General features: G+C 36.4%; 1 protein-coding gene across 2 annotated transcripts in view; it reads right to left on the bottom strand.

Annotated features, from left to right (window-relative positions):
• Nucleotides 1-8,578: 8,578 nt before the first annotated feature.
• Nucleotides 8,579-26,533, bottom strand: part of GNAT3 (G protein subunit alpha transducin 3) — a 60,930-nt gene continuing 42,975 nt past the window's right edge. For both annotated transcript variants that reach the window (XM_055420676.2, XM_055420677.2), the window contains exons 6-8: nt 15,007-15,136; nt 14,662-14,815; nt 8,579-12,445 (exon numbers count right to left, since the gene is read on the bottom strand). In XM_055420676.2, coding sequence (XP_055276651.1) covers nt 12,255-12,445; nt 14,662-14,815; nt 15,007-15,136 — 475 coding nt within the window. In that variant the 3' untranslated portion in view covers nt 8,579-12,254. The remainder of the gene's footprint in view (nt 12,446-14,661; nt 14,816-15,006; nt 15,137-26,533) is intronic.

Here is a 26,533-nt window from a genome sequence, read left to right as displayed (position 1 = left end):
TCAGAGACAAGTTCAGTTCCTGGGTTAGGAAGATCCCCTGGAGAAGGGAAAGGTTACCCATTCCAGTATTCTGGCCTGGAGAATTCCACAGACTGTATAATCCATGGGGTTGCAAAGAGTCAGACACGACTGAGTGACTTTCCTTCACTCAGCTGCTGCTGCTGCTGCCAAGTCACTTCAGTCGTGTCCGACTCTGTGCGACCCCATAGACAGAAGCCCACCAGGCTCCCCCGTCCCTGGGATTCTCCAGGCAAGAACACTGGAGTGGGTTGCCATTTCCTCCTCCAATGTGTGAAAGTGAAAAGTGAAAGTGAATTCGCTCAGTCGTGTCCGACCCTTAGCAACCCCATGGACTACAGCCTACCAGGCTCCTCCATCCATGGGATTTTCTAGGCAATAGTACTGGAGTGGCTTGCCATTTTCACTCAGCTATCTGGGGCCAAATCCTGTGTCCTTGTTGACCTTAAGGAGTGGCAGATGGTTGCTTCTTACATTCCCCTAGCTCTTCAGCAGTCACCTTGTGGGGGTGGCAGCATCTGCTGTACTACAGTTTTGGGAGCCCTTATTCACATTTGGAGGGCAGAAACTGCTGATGACTATGTCATTTCTTGCTTATCGATATGGCAGGAGATACTTTCACTTCACAGGATATACTTCTAAATATTTTCTAAACTTCCACCTCCCTCCCCCCGAGCCAAGGCTCTGTTATACCATGAACCCGCTTTATATATCTCTATGCAACTTCACAACTCCATGTTAAGCTTTCTACCCCCTCTACTAATAAACAATCATCTCTTCTAAGCACTTCACGTGTATTATCTCATTTATTCCTGGGCTCTGACCTATAACTGTTATTATTTCCCTCATTGTGTGAATGTAGATACTGAGTAGTTAAGAACCTTATTCCACACTATGCAACGCATCAGGAAGAGAACTAAGTTATCAGCCCAGATGACAAAGAACCTTCAGGCATCATTGTTCTCTATTTATGTTCTGTCCACACTAGAGAGCAGGTTTCACTTGGGTGTTTGCCTTTAAAAGCAAATGCTTTTCCTCCTGGTGACTCATAGCATCTTCTCACACATATGAGTCCCTGTGACAATGAATAAAAAGAAACTAACATGCTGAAATTGTAACTCTGAGTATTATTGCAGTACAATATAGTAATTAGGTACCATATTAATTATGGGACTTTAAGGAAAGGGTAAAGTATGTTGAATATACTCAACCTCAGAAGACAGAATAATTTATAATATAGTTGAATTATTCGTTATGGTTTAAGATACCAGAGTTTGAAAGGAGCAAATCCTCTACTGGTCTGAAAATATCATGTTTAGTAAGAAGTCTCCTGTACAGACAAGGTGATCAAGAATAAATGCTGTTTGAGCTCTAGGTTGGCAGTTTTTCATACCCTGCTTACACAACTTACACATCTAAACATAAGATTCTCTTTCAAAATTTGTGCTCAGCTATACTATTCCTGCTTCTTGCCACTCCTTGTTGGTATAGAAATAAGATATGGCACCACATGGGTTACTTGGTGAAGTGATTTAAAACTGCTGCATGTTTTTATTACAGCTCTAATATCCTTAGTCAGCTGATGGCTAGAGATTAATGTCACAATTAGTATGTGTATGTTTCATATGCCTGCCTCCTGGGTTTAGAACACTTGTAAAATGCTGTGGGCTCAGCTGGGCTTTTTGTGGCCAGAGCTAACAAATGTAATATAAATACTCTGATGGGCCTCTGATGAGATGGGGTTTGAAGATAGGCCTGTCATGGAGTAATACTTGATTTAACTTAGAGAAAAAAAAAAGACTTCCAAAGTGAAACTATTACTTTCAGAAGGTAAATATCACACATTTTTTACGCTGTTACCTGATCATCAGAAAGTCAAATTGCCTGCACTTACCATCCACATTATGTGAGTTTAATAGATGGCAAGCTGCTTGTCATTTTGTCTGATCATGCATGAAGGAGAATTTGCTTTTTCAAATCTCTTTAAAATTCAAAGCTTACATTTTTAGAATTGAAATACAACTGAGAGATAGCACAGACAGTCCATAGGCAGTAGAAATTTATCAAATCTTTAAGCTTTTTTCTTTGTAATCATTTAAAATGTCTCATGAATTATATCAGAAAAAAATAAAATCCCCAACTGGTTGGCTTAAATTTGAGAGTTCAAGAAGGACAAGTAGGTTTCAATAGTTTAAAAAACATTTTAAAAACAATGTTTAGCAAAGGTATGTTAGGTCTTCATGAAGCATGAGGTGATGAAGGCAAATGTATTTAACAACTTGGCTCTATTACTTTACAGTATAAAAAAATTGAAATTTACTAGATTTGATAGATTAAAAATTTAAGAAAGGACATTAGAAGAAACCTAAAAATGTTACAGTTTTTCTTCCTGTTAAATATACACACATACACACTCATATGATTAATGGAAATTACCAAACACCTAAATCTGTATCAAACATCACAGTTGCTAACCTCATCAAAATTGTCTTTATTGACTTCCCACTGAAATCTATCACCAAAATTCTTATGCATCTCAGTGAAAGAAGTATCTTTTATGTAATATTTTTAAATGTGAGAAATTTTAAGGACAGTAATAGATTCAAGTTATGGAAAACATACTAATAAGAGTTCCACTATTGTCTACTTATAGGCTTCCCTGGTGGTTCAGTTGGTAAAGAATCTGCCTGCAAAGCAGGAGACCTGAGTTCAATGCCTGGGTCAGGACGATCCCCTGAAAAAGGGCATGGCAATCTACTCCAGTATTCTTGCCTGGAGAATTCCTTGGACAGAGGTACCTGGTTGGCTACAGTCCAAGGTGTCACAAAGAGTCAGACATGACTGAATGACTAACACAGATTATCTACTTATATTTATAGATATTAAAGGGTCATTGATCTGTTTATAATTCTCCAAGTTACATTGTAAGTTGTGAAGTGTAAACATTTTCCGAAAAGCCATAGTAGAACTTTGATCAAGTATGTTTGGTAATCTTCTGGAACGTTTCAGGTAATGGTCATTTACAGTATAGAAAGAACTAACTTTAAAAGGGACTGATACTTTGATGAAAATATGATTTAGTTGTAAGGTGGTTGTGTACAGAGCAAGTTCAGAGTCTGTCCTGCTAAGGAGCTGCTGCTGCTAAGTCACTTCAGTCGTGTCCGACTCTGTGTGACCTCATAGACAGAAGCCCACCAGGCTCCCCTGTCCCTGGGATTCTCCAGGCAAGAACACTGGAGTGGGTTGCCATTTCCTTCTCCAGCTAAGGAGCTAAAAGGTGTTTTTGAAAGATTTGAGGAGACTTAACAACAACAGAAAAATATTAGCAGTAAATTTAAATCTTCTAATTATTTAAAAAATTATCATAAAAAGTTATGAAACAAATGTTTAAAGATTCTGAACATTAACTCTTTTGTTGTTGGGTTTTGCTGTCCTTACGGACTCCCCTGGTGACTCAGTCAGCAAAGAATCTGCCTGCAATGCAGGAGACCCAGGTTCAATCCCTGGGTTGGGAAGATCCCCTGGAGAAGGGAATGGCAATCCACTCCAGTATTCTTGCCTGGAGAATTCCATGGACAGAGGAACCTGGTGGGCTACAGTCCAAGGTGTCGCAAAGAGTTGGACACGACTGAACAACTAACACAGACTTTGCTGTTCTAAGATAGTGCTTTATGTGATGTAATTCTCCCTTTGTGAACAATTAAGGCAATGCTCACACTTTAAAGCTTATTTTTTAATATAAATGGACTAATTATTATAGGATTTTGTAATGTTCAGTTATTCATTATCCAAAACTTCAAAAAGAAAAAAAAAATCTATATGTCTTATATGGCTTCTCTGGATCAAAAATCTCATTTCAAATCTCTGGGATGTTTAGATGTGTCTCTGTTTATAGAAGTGTCAGCCTGGCAGGAAAGGCAAGACTGGTGTCATTTTCTTTCGGATGTCTTTAGGATAGGATTAGCTATAACTTCTCTCAATAGTAATGTGTTTGACCTCTCTAGAAAGTTGTCTATTCCTACTGATACCAATAGGATGTGGTAAATGGCTTTGGGAAACAGATTGCTGACATGTTTATGTAGACTTGTTCAGTATATTAAATTGGTATATTGATTTACCAATTGGAAATTTTGCCAAATGCATTCAAGACTTTTTGCAAGTCTGAATTGAGGAGAAACAAATGATGTCCTTTTACTATGATACATCATTTTCTTTAGACATTTTTATTTCTTCCTGCCCCACCAGGAACATTAAGATAGAAACTGTAAAAGACACACACAGAGTAATAGAGCATGAATTTACGTGACTTCCTCATCATGATAAGGCTTACCGAGAAGGAGATATGGGGTGGTCAACAAGCGCATAGAGCGGTAGGTAGCCAAGACCTGGCAGGAGAGGCGAGAACTGAGAAAAGTCAAAACCTAAAGGTTGAGTTAATTAATCACTGGATGAGAAGGATGGTATTTTCGGAGGGAACACATTTACAAGTGGATTTAGATTGAAGAATGGCAAAAGATGGGCTAGAGAGGAAAAAAGGTACCAGATCAGGGAGACCATGTAGACGTTATGGCAGTTGGACTTCATGATCCTGGAGAGCCATGGAAGCATCTGAAGCCATGTAATGTGATTTTTCTGCATTTCAGAAAGTCCATCCTGTCAGTTGGATGGAGAATAGACGGGGAATGGCAAGAATGGATTTTGAGTAGAGAGTTTAAGGAGCTATGCCAGGAATCTCTGCAAGAGAGAGACTTGAATGAGACAGGGGTGGTAATAATAGAAAAAAAGCAAATAAAGAAATATTTAAGGTGTAGAGCAATAATAGAACTTATTGAATACTTTAAGATGGGTAACAGATGAGAGAAAGTAGGGTAGAACCTGAGGTCTGGAATAAACAACTGAGAGATCACAAGAGGAGGGATAGATTTTTGAGATTAATTAAACTTACTAAATCCTGAGTTTAATTTTTTAAATGTTGAGTTTTACTTGTCTGATCATGTTCCCAAAGGCAGTTAAAATATGCATCCAGGGATCAGGAAACTGATCTTTGTTAAAGAAAAATAAAGGTGTAAAAGTACTTCTAATATCTAGATAAGAATTTCATGGACAGAGGAGACTGGCGGGCTATAATACATGGGGTCGTGCAGAATTGGACATGACTGATCAACTACTATTTGCATCAAACACAACTGTGGAAACCCCAGTCTAGATAAGAATTTTCAGTAATAGTAACATTTACAGGATAGTCAGAAAGAAAGAAGCAGAGAGACAGGAGAAAATTCAGGAAAGTGTGACATCCTGGAAGCTAAATGAAAAGCAGCTTTCAAGGAGAACTGGTAAATAATCATTGGTTTTTGGTTGAGTAATTCACAAATATTCTTTAAGATAGTGGCTCAGATGGTAAATAATCTGCCCACAATGCAGGATACCTGGGTTTGATCCCTAGGTTGGGAAGACCCTCTGGAGGAGGAAATGGCAACCCATTCCAGCATTCATGCCTGGAAAATTTCATGGACAAAGGAGACTGGCAGGCTACAATCCACGGGGTCGCACAGAATTGGACACAATTGAACAACTACTACTTGCATCAAACACAACTGTGGAAATCCCACATATTGGCTTCACCCTCAGGAAACTAACAGTAAAGTGGAGAAACAAATACACATCAATATTTGTGTACAAATATCAAGCCTACACATAAATATTTCATTGTAAATGTCAGCAAGCTATAAAGAGTAAATTTATTATAAAAAGCTATAAAAGTATGAAGCGGGTGAACTTGTATCTGTGAGATCTGGGAACCCCTGTCTCAAGATAACACCGACTTAAAATCTGAAGAATAAGCAGAAGCCCATAAGGCCTGGAGTGGGAGTGGGCAGTCCTGACAATAAAACAGCAAGAGCTAAGGACCAACTGTGTGAAGGACCAGGGCCTGTGCCCTGACTACTAGATTTATCCTGAAACTATAGTTTAGCATGAGAGTGATCTAAGCTTTCAGAAATTTTAAAAATGTAGAACTGATTTATTACTCTTGGGCAACCCACTATGTGGGGAGGGCAGACCTATATCCTAGGGTAGACAGAGATATTGGAGTTTAGTACTCATCTGTTTCAGTCAGAGAGGTCATTATGGGGGTATGACCTTATTGTTTGTTAATTTGTTAAAAACTTTTAATGCCATTATATATATGAGATACTATGGGGAAGAATGGGTGCCATATTATTCTTTTTAAAAGTTATCATTATTATTGTTTTGAGGGATAATTTATATGTTCATTCATTTTAAGCATGTAATTGAGTGGTAATTTTATAAGTTGTTACACTGGTCTTTAAAATTTTTTTTAAACATGAATCAATGCAATTTTACTTCTTTGGATGGTAATGTATGCTCTATTATACCTGCCTGAACTATGAGTTGTCCTCCTTGTGAAGTCTTAACTAGGGGCAATGCCAGGTGCTAGACTATTCTTTCCAGGAAGAAATAGCACGTCTAGTGCTCACCTGAGCAGTGAAAAGAGAAGTCACGTATCTTATTAAGTCACATTTTAAGTGTTAATTATCATTACTCTTCCTGTTATTGTTTTCTTTCAATACACAATTAAGACAATCTTACTCTAGTACCAGTGTTCAAAGATGTTGCTGATTCAGCAGCTCAGAGTGTATTGGTTTGTGGTGATTGTTTAACGTATTCTGTTCATCTGTAGATAAGAAAAGCAGCCATGTGGAAAAAAATTGTGTTCAATGTCTCACAGGGGCATGACTGGTGACAAAACTGAGATTTAAATGCCAATTCTCAAGCACAGCCAAGGGTTTTCTACAGTGACCATATCACCTGTCCTTCAGGGAAAAATGTAGTTCAAGAGGACTTTTTGCCTCAGATTCATGATAAAATGCCTGATGAGTAATTTGCTCTTGAAGTCTGAGTTTAATGAAGCCTTCATTTGTGGTGGTCTAGAATACAACTATTGCCTAGAAAATCCCATGGATGGAGGAGCCTGGTAGGCTGCAGTCCGTGGGGTCGCTGAGAGTCGGACACGACTGAGCGACTTCACTTTTCACTTTCACACATTGGAGAAGGAAATGGCAACCCACTCCAGTGTTCTTGCCTGGAGAATCCCAGGGACGGGGGAGCCTGGTGGGCTTCTGTCTATGGGGTCACACAGAGTCGGACACGACTGAAGTGACTTAGCAGTAGCAGCAGCAGAATACAACTACCAAGATACTTCCTCTCCTGCTTTAGAGCAAAACAGTGTGGCTGCTGCTTTAGATTATGAAGCAATGCTTCTTTTTATATTTACAGAAAAACAGAATTATCAAAATCAACATGCACTTTTTTCTGTTTTAGATGTAATCCATCTGGTTTGTATGTTTTTTTATAAAATTTTCTACCTTTTGTTTCAAAAAGTACAGATGATTATGAAGGTATTATAGGGGAGTACATCGTACGTGTAACAACGTGAAATTGTTCTTTCTCAGATATGCTAGAAAATAAACACCAGTGGACTCACCGTGATGAATAACTTGACTTTAACTCTAAGGGAAATAAAATCACTTCATTTGTTGGTGAATTGTCTTCCCTAATTTGTACTATATATAAATGTACATTTGAAAGAAAGTGAAAATCGCTCAGTTGTGTCAGACTCTTTGCAACCTCATGGACTATATAGTTCATGGAATTCTCCAGGCCAGAATACTGGGGTGGGTACCTTTCCCTTCTCCAGGGGAATGTTCCCAACCCAGAGATTGAACCCAGGTCTCCCACATTGCAGGCAGATTCTTTACCAGCTGAGCTACCAGGGAAGCCCCAAATGTACACTTGTCCATCAGTATTTCAAAAATGTTATTAAATATTCAGAGTTTAACTGAGTAAGATCATCACAGCATAGATCATTTTTTTCTTCGGTGTTAACATGGGGTGCTTTTTATGTTGAACTTTCATATGCTAACTATATGTACAGTCATCTAGTATTTTCTCCAATGTAAGACTTTTAATATGTTAAAAGACAGTTTTCATTGGTTTTGATATTACACTGGCATTTCACATTTGATCACTCTTGTTTTTCAGAAAACACAGCAATATACATTGAGAAAAGAATTTTCCATTCCATGTGCGTGCTGTTTGTTTTAATCTGACCAATTTAGAAAATGTGAATGTCTTTCAAACAATCACTATATTTGTGTGTCTCATATATTATCCTTTATCTGAAAGGCATAATAATTAGAGGATTGTTACTGTCCTTGTGAAGTAAATTAGGGTCTTTTTATTTCTTTTTTCTTTCTTGTGACTCTATTTATTTCTTAACTAGTGTGACAAATGTGGCTTAAAATAACAATTGCACTATTACCAGTGAAAAATAGTAGTGTGGTAGTGGCAGTGCTGGTAATAGAAAAATGTCACAGAGCACTCATTTTCCTCTTGATTTAGTGCAGTGGTGGTTACAGAAAAAGTTGAAATAAAAAGAATAATGGAATGGGTAATATTATAGAAGAGTGGAATTTTACTTTGATTTATTGAAAAAATAACACACTAATAAGCATCTGATTAATAACTATTCACAAAACATAATTGTTAGGCTTCAAATTATTCTTTCACTATAAGCTAATCAAGATTTTAGAAACAATTCAAATTAATGGAAAAATACACTTTGAAAAATTAATGGTTACTTAGATTTAATAATAGTTTAAAATGGCAGAAAATAAAAGCATGCAAAGAAACTAAATATCTGTATAATATCAAACAAATTTCAAGCTATTGTAAGAACCGTTACTCAAAAATTTGATTAAGATCGTGCATATTATGATTATCAGAAAATTATCACAAAATGAACCGTGATTCCTAATAGGATTTTATTATCTGTGTCATTAACGTTACCAATAATCCAAATTCATTATGTTTGCAACATTTGGGTAGAAAAACACATGATGTAAGTGTGCCCCCAAGTGGCTATAGGCTAGTTTGTAAAAATTTAGAAAAATACCTAAATGTTTAGAATGAGGGCCTTAGCTGGTTATATTCTCTAGTAAATCCTGGCACTACCTTATGCAGAGGAGTGATGGTTATAACCCTCCCCTTAGGCAGATTGTTATCTCTCCTATTTTTAAAGTTATTCCAAGTTAGAGAATGCACAATTCTCCTATAGCTTTTACAAATATCTTGTTTTTAGTAGATACACATTAATCAACCCTTCTACATGTGGTGTAGCACTGTGAAAACACATTAAGTTAACAGAAAAGATTATTTTTCCCCTCATATACATAGTGTTTGATTATGTAAAGCCTGAATAATTCTCTGTCAAGTATTTTAAAATACCTTTTGTGTTTAAAATAGGATATTGATTAAGTAAGAAAATGTGTATTAGGACAGTCTCACGGCCTATAAGTGTAGCGAGCCTTTTTTTGTGATATACATGAAAACTATTAATTGTTTATAAATGCTGTTAGTCAGTAGGATATTGAATATCTATAAGTTATGTTGTAGATTCCACAGAATTTGAAACCCCCTTTCCATAGACCTTCTTCCTAGAGTTACCAACTTTTGTATTTTAACACAAAGATATTACCCAAATAATACTCTTCATTTAACTCTCCAGTCACTAGTTCTAAGATACAAAAGTTTATTTGTTGATCAGTTCATGCTTCTGGAAGAACTCTGCAAGAACTAGTTATTAGTGACCCTCTTAGATGTAAGCCCACACCAAATTTCTGAGGCAGCGCAGTGTGTCTACAATTGGACATATGTTAGACCGTTATGAGTTGGGGTATTAAAAATCTTAAGACAAGCAGGGTTATAAAACATTCCGAGTCAGGAAGAAAAGCCTCAAATAACAGAAAAGGAAAATATCATTATAATCACATTTGAATTTTTGAATGACAAATACTACTTCCTTGAGATACTATGAAAGCAAAAACACTAACTATACAGTTAAAAGATTGAATTTTCAGTTGAAATAGAAGTTTTGAGTCTGATCAATTGTAACATTTCTAGTCCCAAGGTGAGTTTCTTCTAGCTGAAGTGAAACTTCCTATGTTTCCCATTCTGTTACTTGTTTAAGCTCAAATTCTTTGTATCCACTCCAACCATTTTTTTTAACTGAAAAATTTAAAAAGTAAAATCATAAATAGACTCAGTTTTAATGTGTACAATCATTGAAGAAATAATACAGACATATTTTCCTACTAAAAATTTCTCTTAATTAAAATTGCTTAGCGTAGTAATTATTTTTGATTATGAAGAAAAGTTTTTTTTAGAATTGGAAGGAATCAGACAGTTTTTAAAAAAGATAATCCCAACTGACCTCTAATTTTAGTTTGGTAGTTTAACGTATATTTTTAAAGTTCTCAGAACAAATTTCATAAATAAATCATGTCTATTAATTTTTTGCTAAGATCAAAATGAGTTATATATTTTTAAAAGACCATTTCTGACCTTACCCTTTCTACCTATGTTATCTAAAATAGGAACTCTAAGCATAAATCAGAGTCAAAATATAAATTATAATAGTAATACTATTTCAAAAAATTACTTTCTGGAACATTCACTTCACACTGATAGAGAAAAACAGATTGAAGTAGAACAGGAGAACAAAAAGACAAAGTAATGGATAAAATGATAGTATTTGTAATCTTAATTTAAAATCTCAAAGCATTATATTGCTCCTAGTAAAATGTGGACTTGTTTAATAGATAATGGTTTTCAGCCAGAAAAATTTATTGAGTGCCTGAACCAAACGATTTCTTGTGCATTGTTTGTCCTTGTTATCTTAGGTTCCTTAATAACTTGTATTTTGCAAAGAAATTTCAAATTAAGTGTTCTTAATATAACATTTTTATTCAGTCGTATTTACTGATAACTCCTTGTGTTTTTGAAAATAAAGGCAGAAATGTTCTCAAGGTTACTCACTGAATGGGGATCATTCTTACGTGCTTAGGTTGGAAATGCGTTACAGAACAGTGAAGCAGTGACCCTGAGGCAGGGCTACCTAAATCCACCAGCGCTGCTGACTGGCAACTGCTTAATTTACATTCCTTTCATCTCATCTAACTATCTGATCTAATTAGCTCTCTTTTCATAGCAGTTATAGATCTTATGCACTGATCTCCTATTCTGACCTATATATCACCCTCTACAAGTGGATAAGTTAAATGATATCAGACATGTTTTAAAAATATATGTTGCAAGTGATGCACACTTTAAAAAAGGAAAAAAGTCATCATTTCTGTTCATAAATAATGATTTTGTTGGTAATGCACCAAATAATCTTTTAAAGAGTAGGCTTTGACCACTAGCATACCATATAACATTAGAAAGGAGCATATGCTACAAACAAGAAGCTCAATGTTTCTCTTCTAAAAAATCTCCTAATTATTTACTCTTACTTCCTACTTCTTATTCATAAAGCTAAAACACACTAGTGCTAAGATATTGAATTTTTTTTTTCCTCTTTTGGTCTCTATGTATTGTCCTCAAACCATTAATTGTAATAATGTTCCATGCTGCTCTGAAATAAAATGGGGGAAAGGACTACTCCATTGAGGATGACTCTTCAGCCTGAGCAGTCTTACACTGTCTTGATAACACATGGTCCCCAGTTTTCAGTTGGATTGGTACAAAAATACGTTATTGAAATCCTCAATTCTAAAGGTAAATTCAGCATTAATACTTTTTTCTTCCTATGGAAAAGTAGCAGATAAAACTATATGCATTTCTTTGGCATGTGTAATTTCCATCAACATATATGTGTATGGTGAACATTTCATTTGCACTGGTTGAAAACTGACCAATAAAATGCCACATGTATCATCTTTGAATGTTTCTATGGTATAGGCACAGATATATTATCAGCAAAAATGAATGCCTCTCAAATTCTGGCCAATGGATATAATATAGAATACAACTGTTTTTTTTTTCCCATTGTTCTATGATTTTAAAATAGGCCACAATGCAGAATTTACTTCCAAAAAAACTCAGTGCCACTGATATGTACAGTAAGAGTGCTACTAAAGTGTATCAGTTTTCAGAACTGAAGATATCAGACACCACCAATCCTTGCTACCTCAAATAAATCAAAGCTTACCAAAAAAGCGGTGACAATACATTAAAATGTTTGTGTGAAAAATTTTGCCTTACAACACTAGTTATACAAGTTAGTAGTATCTATTAAAACTAAATACATCACACAGCACCTTTTATATCTTGAAAAGTGTACATGAGCAAGAGTGGAAGAAAAAAAAAAGCATCAATTAGAAAAGCCCACAGTCTTTCAGATTCTCTTTGATTATTATGTCAGTAACTGCATCAAACACGAACTTGACATTTTGAGTATCTGTGGCACAGGTCATGTGGGAATAAATTTCCTTATCTTCTTTTTTTAAATTCAGGTCTAGAAACTGGTTCTTGATGTAATTCCCTGCATCTTCAAATGTATTTGGACCTTGTTAAAAAAAAAAGTTAAAGAAGTAAAACCATTATTGCATTTAAAAAGCACACAATTGTAAATAATCTTTAGAATTTTACTTTGCATGCTGTTTGACGTGCTCAGGATTGAAAAATCAAAATGGCAATGGTTAATTATCAGGGATTTATATAACATCTACTTTGTGTTGGAAACTATGCTTACCCCACTGGGAGTTTCAAGTGGTTAAAATGTAACCTCTGCATGAAAACATCAAAATATAGTAGAACTACTAACATATTTGGGGCTCCCCTGGTGGCTCAGTGATAAAGAACCCACCCACCAATACAGAAGACATGAGTTCGATCCCTGAGTCGAGAAGATCCCCTAGAGAAGGAAATGGCAACCCACTCCAGAATTCTTGCCTGGGAATTCCCAAGACAGAGGAGATCGGCAGGCTATAGTTCCTGTGGTCACGGAAGTGTCAGACATAACATAGTGACTAAACAACAGCAACAACTAACATATTTATACAACAAAGTGAGTAAGAAAGCCTAGATGTGTGTCAAAGACTATGCTTGTAAATATGTGCATGCTTGTGTGCATGTGTGTTAATATGAACTAAAAGAAAAGAATGGAAATTAAAGATGAGTGGAATACATAATGAGGTAATATTTGAGCTGGACTTTGAGGGTAGATAGGAAAAAGAAAAAAAATTGTGTGAATGAAAGCGAAAAAGTGATAGGCATGTACTGTAAGATTCCAGCTATATAACATTCTGGGGAGGGCAAAAGTATAGTCATAGTAAAAATAATAGTGGTTGTAAGGGTTGGAGGTAAGGAAAAGGACATGGATAGGCAGATCACAGGGAGTTTTAGTGTAGTGACACTATTCTGTGTAACACTAGAATGCTGGGTACCTGACATGCGTTTGGTATTACCCCATCACACTGTGTAACACAGAGTTCACTCTGATGTAAAATATCATCATGGACTCTCATTAATAATGTGTCAATATCTGCTCATCAGTTGCACAAAACAAATGTATGTCACCAAGTCAAGGTGTTAATAATAGGGCAAAGGATGGGAGCTGACCAGAGAGGAAGTATATGAAAACTCTCTATTTTCTGTTCACTTTTTCTATCAACTAAAAATTGCTCTAAGAAATAAAGATTATAACTTATTGGACACATAAAGTACTTAATTATGATTCTATATTTAATTTGTAACATTCAATTCAATATTCATGTGATTATACTTAATTACATGACAAATGTATAAGCATATAATTAATATTTATAAATAAAAAAGCTATAAGCAGTCATTATAGATTAGCCTAAGTAACTTATTTTGACAGAGTGCCACATCCCGAGCACATCTGGGCTACCCACATATCTAAGTGGTAAACTAGGTTTATATTTTATGCTTGAACTAAGTTTCTCAGTTGTGTCCAATTCTTTGCGACCCCATGGATTGTAACCCGTCAGGTTCCTCTGTTCTTGGGGATTCTCCAGGTAAGAATACTGGAATGGGTTGCCATGCCCTCCTCCACGGGATCTTCCCAACCCAGATATCAAACTCAGGCCTCCCGCATTACAGGCGGATTTTTTAGCAACCGAGCCACCAGGGAAGTCCATATTTATGTTTAAACCATAAATATCTCCATCTAACAGTTTCATTAACAACAGAGCATATTAACTATTTACAAAAAAAGTCTCCAAAAGAAATACAAGCCTTCTAGAGAACCTGACATTTATAGTCAATAGCAAAGAGGGTCAGTACTAAAACTCTAGGAGGTAGGACAACTGGAAAAAAAGCTGTCACTATTCTCAAATTGATTCAAGATCTTCTCCTGGAAACTTAATTCTGACTTTGAAGAGTCACTGAGATCTAGTACAGCATTATAAGGTTTCATTGGGAAATATCTAAAAAATGCCAATTTGAAATAAAATTTATACTCTTATCATAATGTTTAAGATAATATAGTTTGCAATGTCATTTGATACATTGTATGGAGTCTCAGCCCTGTTTGGTCTAACCACCTCCCTTTTATTCATTAGAGCTTTGCTTTAATGCAGGCAGTGTAGAGAGGGTTTCCTCTTTTATTTGTAAAATTCTTTCTAATGTGGATCATACACATGACTCAAAAAGTATCATAAGCCTCAAACCTCCTAAATATTATACATCAAGGTCCAGATAGAAGTGTATCTCTACACAGGAATTTACTACTTTGGAATTAAAGGAAAAGAATCTTACCAGTATACTCAGGAAAGCAGATACTAAGATGCACTTTGGTAACTTTTTCTTGAAAGAGATCTTTTTTATTGAGAAACAGGACAATGGAGGTGGTTGCAAAGTACTTGTGATTACAGATACTGTTGAACAGGTGAAGGCTTTCATGCATTCTGTTCTGTTAGATATAAAAGATGAAAATGTGTAGGATTGTTGTTTGTAAGATATTAATGGTGGGGATTATGAACAAGGATCTAGAAATAACATCTGTCTTTGGAAGTTCTTAATTGAGTTGGGAAATGGGGTAGTCATACTGGAAGCCACAAATGCTTATTTTTTACCTCGATCTTGTTTTCCTCTTAGACTCACCACTTCTTCATCTTCCACCAGAACCATGTCATAGGCACTGAGTGCAGCGCAAAATATAATGCACGTGACTCCTTCAAAGCAGTGAATCCATTTCTTTCTTTCAGATCTCTGTCCGCCTACATCAAACATTCTTTAAAAAAGTAAGGACAACAGAAAAAGGAATCTTACAAAGATCCTCCAAAATTTACATTAAGATGAACATTTGGAATTATAAATGAATGCTCTCATATGTTTAAAGGTAGTCTTTTAATTTTTATTGACTACGAATAAGACTTATTTGGGCAACTTGCAGCTCAAGGACTACAGAAAGAGAGAACTTTTATTTATTTTTTGGTTTTCATGCAGGTGTCCCACGTGGTGCTGCTGCTGCTGCTAAGTCACTTCAGTCGTGTCCGACTCTGTGTGACCCCATAGACGGAAGTCCACCAGGCTCCCCCGTCCCTGGGATTCTCCAGGCAAGAACAGGTGGTGCTAGTGGTAAAGAAGCCGCCTGACAATGCTGGAGACGTAAGAGGTGTGGGTTTGACCCCTGGATTGGAAAGATCCCCTGGAGGAGGGCATGACAACCCATTTCCAGCATTCTTGCCTAGAGAATCCTCTTGGACAGAGGAGCCTGAAGGGCTATAGTCCATAGGGTCGCAGAGAGTAAGACTGAGGCTACTTAGCATGTATTTACAAAGGGTAGAGTGAAATAATTCACATACTGACTTTGAACAACTGGGAAATTTACAGCAGTTTGAAGTTTTAGTAAGATACCTGTTGGCCTTAGAGATTTTGATCAAAGACTATCTATATTCTTAAATTACTAGAGCCCAGAGAAGATTGAAAGTTGACATAGTTCTCATGCTACAAGACTTGCTTGTTCACTGAGCTCCTCCTACGCTGATTCATTCATTCATTTGAACAATTATCATCTGCCTACATGTACTTGACACTGTGCTAAGCCTACTGACACAAACATAAAAAGATACGGTCCCTGTCTTCAATGAGCTTGCTGTCTTGTAAAGAGAAAAATAAATTATTACAATATTTTGTAATAAATATTCTAATTTGTTGTTGTTCAGTCACTAAGTCATGTCTGACTTTTTGTGACTCCATAAACTGCAGCATTCCAGGCTCCCCAGTACTTCACTGTCTCTTGGAGCTTGCTCAGATTCATGTCCATATATATACATATATTCTAACATAGAAGGTAAAATATGAGCCCAGAAGAAGATTTAAGTCACCCTGAGTGATCACCTGACCTGCCTCTTGAGAAACCTGTATGCAGGTCAGGGAGCAACTGTTAGAACTGGACATGGAACAACAGACTGGTTCCAAATAGGAAAAGGTGTACGTCAAGGCTGTATATTGTCACCCTGTTTATTTAACTTATATGCAGAGTACATCATGAGGAACGCTGGGCTGGAAGAAGCACAAGCTGGAATCAAGATTGCCGGGAGAAATATCAATAACCTCAGATATGCAGATGACACCACCCTTATGGCAGAAAGTGAAGAGGAACTCAAAAGCCTCTTGATGAAAGTGAAAGAGGAGAGTGAAAAGGTTGGCTTGAAGCTCAACATTCAGAAAACAAAGATCATGGCATCTGGTCCCGTCACTTCATGGGAAATAGATGGAAAAACAGTGGAAACAGTGTCAGACTTTGTTTTTTTGGGCTCCAAAATCACTGCAGATGCTGATTGCAGCCATGAAATTAAAAGACGCTTGCTCCTTGGAAGGAAAGTAATGACCAACCTTGATAGTATATTAAAAAGCAGAGACATTACTTTGCCAACCAAGGTCCGTCTAGTCAAGGCAATGGTTTTTCCCGTGGTCATGTATGGATGTGAGAGTTGGACTGTGAAGAAGGCTGATCGCCGAAGAATCGATGCTTTTGAACTGTGGTGTTGGAGAAGACTCTTGAGAGTCCCTTACACTGCAAGGAGATCCAACCAGTCCATTCTAGAGGAGATCAATCCTGGATGTTCATTGGAGGGACTGATGCTAAAGCTGAAACTGCAATACTTTGGCCACCTCATGCGACGAGTTGACTCACTGGAAAAGACTCTGATGCTGGGAAAGGTTGGGGGTGGGAGGAGAAGGGGACGACGGAGAATGAGATGGCTGGATGGCATCACCGACTCGATGGACATGAGTTTGAGTGAACTCCGGGAGTTGGTGATGGACAGGGAGGCCTGGCGTGCTGTGATTCATGGGGTCGCGGAGAGTCAGACACGACTGAGCGACTGAACTGAACTGAACTGAACTGAGTGATCATGAAACTTAAAGGAGATGTTTAAAAATGTGGCCCTCCCTCTGGTTTTGTATTTTGGTAAAAAGCACCAATGTGGACAGAGAAACTCAATAAAGAAGCTAGAAATCCTTTGTAATCCCCCTCTTTCCCTTATCTTCCATATAATGCATATGTGAAATGAAATTTGTAATTTATCCACTCCTTTAAAACTCCTCTCTTGTAGAAGCCATCATGGTTTCTCACCAGGGACACTATAGAAATGTTCTAACTGGTCTCCCTGTTTCTAAAAGTTCTAAAAACAAATTCTCACAGCACTCAGGATTTTATCCTAATGTAAATCTTATTATATCACTTTTCTGCTTACAATTTTTCAAAGGCTTCTTTTTCCCTTAGTGTATGCTCAGTCACTTCAGTCGTGTCTGACTCTTTGTGACACTACAGACTGTAACCCACCAGAGTCTTCTGTCTATAGGACTTTCCTGACAAGAATACTAAAGTGGGTTGCCATGCCTCCTCCAGGGAATCTTCTGACTCAGGGATTGAATCCGCGTCTCCTGGATTTCCTGCATTGCAGGCAAATTCTTTACTACTGAGCCACCAGGGAAGGCCTTAGCATCAAACACAAACTTTTTTGATGACCTCTAAGGTTCTAGCGGTTTTTGTTTATTCCTACCTTTGCAAGCTTAGTTCCTACCATTCGTCTTTTCAATGCAATCCAATCACAATTCTATTCATTCAGTTCCTTTAACATAAATCTAACTTTTTGCTATCTTAGAACTTTTGCATAGTCCATCTCCCTTCCAGGCAACATGGTTTAGTTCTTTCGTCCATAAGACTGTTTTTTTCCTCAATGTTCGGGTCTTAATATCAATATTGAGACTCTGCAGATAGCCACCTAGAGAATCCTTTGTAAATTGTTAACTCTTTCCGTTGCCCATTTACTTTCTGTTTTATCACTCCATTTCTTTTATAGTAATTGTCACGATCAATAACTGTGATTTATTTTTTCATATGTTTAGTAGTTATCATCTCCCTAATAGCATAGTAGTTTCATGAGGGCAGGGACCTTATCTACATTGGAGATGGTTATCTTCCCTGTACCAGACACTGTGTCTGTAACATAATAAATATACAATAAATATTTGCAAATAAATGAATAGTTTCCATGTTAATGAAATGGTGAAAGGATTTTTACCCAAAGTGCATGTCTAAGTCTCAAGGAATGAGAGAACATGGCATGCTTGGGGCAGATTATATTTTGGAGAATGTGAAGATTAGGGTAAAATATTGAAATTTATGGCCCGAGTCAGCAAATATTTATTGAGCATTTATTACATTCTAAGTGTCAGACTTTCAGTCTTGAGAATCATCTGATTGTGGTGGTGGTAGTTGTGTGTGTGGTCTGTGTGTGTATGTATGTGTGTGAAATGGAGTGATCAGAAACTGCAGAGAAGATAATTGTGTAAAAAGAATGTTCCAGATAGAGGCAATAAGAGCAAAAGCAAGAGCAGAGGATTTGAGTACACAAGAGTAAGCCTTTCCTGTCTTTTCTATTACATAAGAAGATCAGTTTTTATATTGTGGTCAATGGCAATCCATAGGTGATTCTGAGCTAGGGAATTAACATTTGCTTGTGTGCTTATTGTTAGGTCACTTTGATCTGAGTTCAAATCTGACGACAGATTTGATGAGGAACAGACTAGAGGCAAAGGAAAAATTACAGGGCTTTCATAATAGTTTGATCCCAAGATATTAAATATTCAATACCAGGGAACACCCAACCTGTACAGATATTTCAAAGGTAATAACTATATTAGAATATTAAACATCAGTCAGCTGACTTATTGAAGATAATCAAAAGTACCACATATTGTACTTCTCTAGTGCTTAATATTTCACATATTAACCCAGTAAAGAACAGGCCTATAGAACTAAAATTCCTCAAATATGTGTGTACCAATGCAAAATCACTCCATTTAGTAGTATGTTGAAAAAGTTGCTCATATTATTGAAGATAATGTTTAGGAGTTCAATAGTTGGGTGGTTTAGAAATTTAAATTTGGTGTCAATAAAGACTATTATGGGGTTCCCTGGTAGCTCAGCTGGTAAAAAATCTACCTGCAATGCAGGAGACCCCGATTTGATTCCTGGGTTGGGAAGATTCACTGGAGAAGGGAGAGGCTACCCACCTCTGTATTCTTGGGCTTCCCTTGTGGCTCAGCTAGTAAAGAATCCACCAGCAATGTGGGGGACCTGGTTCGATCTCTGGGTTGGGAAGATCCCTGGGGAACAGAATAGCTACCCACTCTAGTATTCTGGCCCAGAGAATTCCTTGGACTTTATAGTCCATGGAATCACAAAGAGTTGGACACAATTGAGGGTCTTTCAGTTTCACTTTCAAAGACTATTGTTGCTGCTGCTGCTGCTGCTAAGTCACTTCAGTCGTGTCCGACTCTGTGTGACCCCATAGACGGAAGCCCACCAGGCTCCCCCGTCCCTGGATTCTCCAGGCAAGAACACTGGAGTGGGTTACCAAACCCTCTACAGTTTCAGACTTACAATATAAATAGAGGAAGAGGACAGTTTTGACTTAAAGGTTATAATATGTAAAAATTAGCCAACAAATTTAATTTTTAAAATTTAGTAAACATCCTTATGGAAGCAAGGATGATAAATATGCATTCAGACTTTTAAACTTTTAGTCAACAATTATTTAAACTTCACCATAAAGTTGTAAGATAGATACAATTATCTCTTTAAGCAGCTTGCCCAAGGCTCATTAATCCAGTTGATATTTGAGGCTGCTGTGTAGCAGGTGCCATGTTAGGTTCTTTGTGTATGACAGTTACATTGTGAATGTTAAGCTTTGTTGTGAAGTCTATTAGGTCTACTTCCTTAGACTACAGGTCCTAACAAGTACATCTATCTACTGTTAGCTGTAGACTAGAAGCATATTTGTTGTGGAGCCTTCTTTCCCCAGGTCAGAAAATAGCTTTTTGTGTTGTCAAACAGATAACTGCGCAAAACTTTAAAACTTTCCACTTCCCAAGGGCTGTGTTGCATTCTTTTAATGGACCATCTGGTTATCCCCTGACATTGATCATTTATATTCTCTGAACTCTGCTATTGATATTAACACATATGTGTGATAAGTAGCTATTCTCCTTTTCAGTCAAATATTTAGTTGATAAGAGATATAAGTTATGGAAGTGATCCTTAGCCCACTGTTCTCTCAGCATATCTTACAGCCTCCCAAGGAAGGGAGGACAAAGATTACTCAGTCTTAAGGTTTTATTCATGTTGATAAAAATCTTAGATTGCATACTAATAATCCTCTCATTTTATGACTCACTTGATAAACTCTTTTTTTTTTTTTCTTTCTATGCAGAGTGATATTAGAGACACAGGTCCAGGGAGCATTGACCTTTTCTCTAATGCCATCTGCTATTACTGAACTGAAATGCTCATTGGCAAAGCAGAGTTTTGCTTTTATATTAATTCTCTTGGATATTACATTTTATTTTGCTGCTGTTGTAGTAATTTATTTTTTACATGTCTTTTCATGTTTATCTTCTCTAAATTTTAATTGGGGCTTACTTTAGAGAAAGAAATGGCTACCCATTCCAGTGTTCTTGCCTGGAGAATTTCATGGACAGAGCCTGGTGGGCTATACTACATGGGGTCACAAAGAGTCAGACATGACTGAGCAGATAACACTAAAGCATTATAATCATAGAAAAAAATGTGGAGATTCCCAAAGTGGAGCATGTAAGAAATATATATACACACTTCATCATCACTATTCTGAGGAAAACAATAATAGAAATCAGAGGACAACCTGTATATTTGCTGACTGAATATCTGGATTGGTTAAATATATTGGGACAATTAACGAGGTGACTGGATATGTGATGTGGTTTGCATAACCTTAATTGCCTGAATAGTTAAGATAACTAGAGCTTTAATGACATTAGATGGAACTTTCAGTTTTCATTTTGAAAAGTTTTTTTTTTCTTTTTTCTTTTTTTTTGATTGCTTGATTGACTTAATACATGTTTCCTTAAGTCTGATATTTAAGAAAGGATTCTTAAATATTAAAATGTGCTTAAACGCCTGACATGTATGATGTAACTAAAAATTCACAGGTCAGGCTTTTAAGCAACAATTGAACATCAATTATTTGTTAAACTGCCCATGGTATTAATATAGGGCAAGCCATCAGGGTTTTATGGCTTTATATTAAACAGTTGACTAGACTGTTGAGTTTTATAGTCCATTTTAAACAGTTGGAAAAGCTATTGAATTTTACTAATTTATGTTAAACAATTGACTAAATATGGAGGAAGGCATGACAACCCACTCCAGTGTTCTTGTGTGAAGAATCCCAGGGATAGAGGTAGGCTACAGTCTGTAGGATTGCAAAGAGTTGGACATGACTGAAGGGACTTAAACACACAAATATTTAACCACATAAGATTATTCATACTTCATATTAGAATAGGTTATTATGAAATAATAGGCCCTTTATATACTTTCAAAGTCATTGCATAGTCTAGGATAGCTAAAAATAATGGTATTGCAGCTAATTTTTTCTAAGATGTCTTGACTCATCCTATAAGCATGTGACTCTCTTGGAAAAATAACAATTTCTGACATCCTTTATGTATTTGACCACAGAAAAATAAGATCTAATCTGAGTAGAAATTTATTTTAAGTTCTTGTGTTGAATGGGATATATTCAACATATGTGACTATATCAGAATTGGTATAACTTGTAAAACTTTATCTTTTTATTGAAGTATAGTTGAAATACAAAATCATATTATTTCATGTTACAACCTAGTGATTTGAATTTATATATGTTATAAATTGATCCCCACAAGAAATCTAGGTATAAGGTCCTAAGGTGGCTACCTGTGTCAGGGCCAAAAGGTGTATCTGTGTTACCACAGCACAGTCTTAGCAAAATAGCCCCACTAAGTCTTTCCCTAGTGCCCAGTTCTAAAAATAAATTAGGGCAGATGTTTGCAGATAGAAAGAATATGCATCAAGGTCATTCTAAATCCCTTAACTGCTTGTTATTAAAAAACAGAATCAAAAGGATTAACCACCATAAGGTAGCCTGGGGTCTCTAAACTCCTGTAATTGTTAATATCATTATATATTTTCTATTAAATTTGTGTGTAACTTAAAATGCCTACAGAAGAGTTCTCTGATTATTGAATAATATAATGCTTAAAGTCATTAAAGTAAATTCTATCATGAGAATAGACATCATGTTATATAACATAATTTTTATAACATTAACCATGAACATACCTGTAACAAAGTTATACATGATTTATTGCTCTGTGAGATCTAATAGAGAATAACAAACCTAAGTTGGGCTACAATTGCTTGACAACCAGACTCACTCCTAAGCTGTCTCATGTTCCAACAGAAATGAACACAGTGGGCATGATTTAACTTCAAATTCAAAACAATTATAATTTATTTTGTATCATAGATTGGGTAAACATTGTTGAAAATAGTTACATTACAATTACAAAATCTAAAGCTCTGCATTGTAATAGTTGCTGACCTCTTTTCCCTAGCTTCCATATAGTTTTATCTCCTTTCAGTTATTTTAATCATAGAGCAAATAGGAAAAAAGGACTTCTCTATAACTGATAATTCTTATGATCTGTAAGATCTTTGCCCTGAGGAATTATTTTATAATAATAAAAGGGTTCACATTTGCATTGTATTTTCTATTTAAATAGTAACTTCTGTAAAGAGAATTAATTTTACCAGTTTGACAGTTGAAGGTTCTGGTTTGATAAAAAAAAAAAAATTCCAGGGTAATTTGCATTAAATTAGGTGATACATGAAGATGATATGTGCATTGACAGAATTTTTTTATTTTGATGTTCCTGTTTAAAATTCTACAGTCTTGAATCTAATATGTAAATTAACTTTAGCTTTAAAAGTTTTAGGATGATTTATGCTATGTGAATACAAATCAGTGGTAATATAAGTACCTAGGCACTTACTGAAATGAAGTTGGAAGGTACCTTATTTTTATACTTCCTATTTTAAAATACTATGAAATTTTACACTGTGAATGCCTGTGTACTTTTGGATAATCCTGTTTAGTACTTCAAAAAAAAAAGTGATTTAGCTGTGAGAATTTATTAAGGGATTAATTATCTCAATTGCTGTGAGTATTTAAATGATTTGAATTTTTTTAATGATTTAAAATAGTTCCTTAAAAGTATGTATAACTGTGTTTTTTATGCTTTATAGTAAAATTTGAGTATTTTCAAAATTTCATTGCTTAAATATTGTTTCTAGAAAAATTCCCTGCATTCTCTTCCTCATAAATCATGTCCTTAATTACACATCCTCTTGAGCAAGAGAGAAAACAAAAGCTAGTAAGAAAACAAAAGAGCTCAAAACCTGTTTTAGTAGGTGGGAAAGAGGTAGTGGTTGCATACTATAGAAAATGTTATGTCAAAATGAGTCTTAACTGAGCTTCAGTCCAATTCACAAATATCTTACATTTTAGCATTGCTACTGTATAAAGAATTAGCAAGACCTTTCTCATTCCTTCATATGAGCCAACAAAATAAGAAAGTATATTTTCATATATATACATATATATATACAAAAGATTACTTATACAACTTAAAATACTTTACAAAATTAACCACAGAATTAGAAGAGGAAAGGAAAATGACTATGCATCAATGAAAGTCTAGTGTCCTAATGCAAATGCTGTATTCTACTTGGTTTTTTAAAATGTATGGATAATGATATTACTTAGTACTGAGTGAACTTGATGTTTCAGGAAATGATCATGATTTCCTGAGCTTTTGCGTGTTCGTTGGCAGTTTCACACATACTATCCTCCTTTTAGGAGCACAGACTTGTGAAGTTCCCAAGAGCCCTGACATCTCCCCAGTAGACTGTCTTTTTATCCCCCTTCCCTCTTCTCTCTGAAGGGAATTATGGATGACCCACAACATTGGAAGGAGCACTTACTTTACAGAACAAAAGTGATTTCCAGCCCAATTTACCTTATAGCCCACCAGGGTTGAGCAGTGTAGGAAGAGTGGTTTTTGAAGTTAGAAAGATAGCCATTTTAATCACATTTCTAGCATTTCTGTGCGTGATCTTGGAGAAACCTTCCACCTGTTTTCAGCCTCCATTTTTGAATCTTTGTCTTATGTAAGGATAGCAATACCCATTCATCATGTTACAGTAAGGGTGTAAAGACCGTGTTCATAGTTGCTTGGCACAGTACCTTTATTCCTCCAGGCAGGATTAAGACTGACTGAGCGCCTACTCTGAGTTAGTCACTGTGGCAATCACAGGAGACAGAGCTGTAAGCAAACATGGCCCTTGGCCTTCTGGACCTCAGAGCACATGAAACAGAAATAGCAAACTGATAAAGAAACAAGGCAGTTTCACACAGTGGTAAGTTCAGAAAGAGAAAAATGGTGTCATATCAATTGCGTAATGATACTGGCTCATGTTGGTGTGGCTAGAAAGAACTGTTTGCATATCTTCCCAGTTCTACATTAGTGTCATCATGTTTGGAAGTTGAAAATGGCGATTGTCAGGGTGTTTATACCCAAGAAATCCTCAAGGGCCAAAAATCAGTCTGTGCCCCCTCCACCCCTGGAGGCTTGTTGTTACACGTTTACCCACACTCTGCAGGGTATAGTTATAACAGGGACATTTAGGGATGGTTAATAGATAAGGTGGTCAAGACTCCATGAAGGGACAGTGTTTGATTGGGAAACTTAACAAGAAGAGGCCAGTTCTTGCAGAGATCTAGTGTCAGAGCATTTTAGTTAAGATGGACAGTAAGTACAAAAACACTAAGATTTAGGGTGTTCAAGGAACAGAGATATAAAAAAGATAATTTATGCTAGTGGGCATTTCTGATAAGATACTAGATTGTTTGATGTGGTAAAGAAAGACTAGGGTTGGGAGTTTCTAGATGTTCTAGATGTGACATTAATTCTTAAAACTGGCTTATCAGCCAGTTTTAATAAGACAATTTAGGATCCAGAAAATTCCATTAGCTTTATGTCAGACAAGCTAACACCAAGTTATAATTCTCTGCTAGGACTTCAACTAATTTTTTACAACAGCCACATTAGACAAGCAAAGAAAAGATAATTTTTCTTCCTCAACAACTGCTGCCAATTAATGGAGACTCTGTGATTGGAACCTTGGTAGGATTAGCCCCAAGGCCTGCAGTCAGTTTCTAGCCTGTTTCAGGGAGAAATTTGGAGAGGAGAAAGAGTCAAAGAAATGTGTGTGCCAAAATTACTTTGAGAGGCTTAGGAGGGGTAGAACAGAGGAGCAATTGGATTTGGGCTCTCAAAGTAAAACCCTGAAAACTGGATCAATGATCAGGAGTCTGGAGAAAGTAGTTGCCAAAGAGGAACTTTACTATAGTTCCTGATGACAGGCCTCAAGACAAACTGCTTATGTTTGCCAAGAGATGTCGATCCCAATCTTTGCAGTTCCTTTATCCTGTTTGATCTTTGGTTCATCTCTCAGAAAATTAATTATTTGTGGGCTTGACATTAATGGGTAGTTTTAACTTGAAAGTATCCTGGCCATCTGTGTAATGATATTCTAATTAAATACTATATGTCAATAATTATATAGTTTTAAAGCAATTAAACTTTGATCCCACTGAAGCAATCCTTCCTCAATGAATACAAATAATTCATGTCACCTTTTCCCATTTTTTTTCCTACTTTTAAAAGATGTTCCCATTTTCGAATGCATGAATGACTTAATTATGCTTTTATCGACATAGTCATTACTAAGGGTACATCTGGAAAATGGTTTTAATGTCTAATATTCTATCTCATCGGAGAAGGCAATGGCAAGCCACTCCAGTACTCTTGCCTAGAAAATCCCATGGATGGAGGAGCCTGGTGGGCTGCAGTCCATGGGGTCGCTAAGAGTCGGACATGACTGAGCAACTTCACTTTCACTTTTCACTTTTCACACATTGGAGAAGGAAATGGCAACCCACTCCAGTGTTCTTGCCTGGAGAATCCCAGGGATGGGGGAGCCTGGTGGGCTTCCGTCCATGGGGTCACACAGAGTCGGACACGATTGAAGTGACTTAGCAGCAGCAGCAGCAGCATTCTATCTCATCCACAATCAGAGGTACTTAAGTGTCAAGGGATATTTTCTAACACTATAGTATGGATTTCTATTTCTTGGTATAGTAAATGGGTAATTTTACAACAGAATTGCTAGGAGGGTCTTGATAATGCG

This window comes from Moschus berezovskii, chromosome 3 (assembly GCF_049115385.1).
Source record: "Moschus berezovskii isolate FMDL1 chromosome 3, NW_MosBer_1.0, whole genome shotgun sequence".
Classification (NCBI taxonomy): Eukaryota; Metazoa; Chordata; class Mammalia; order Artiodactyla; family Moschidae; genus Moschus; species Moschus berezovskii.
This window is presented reverse-complemented; position numbering and strand designations above follow the sequence as displayed.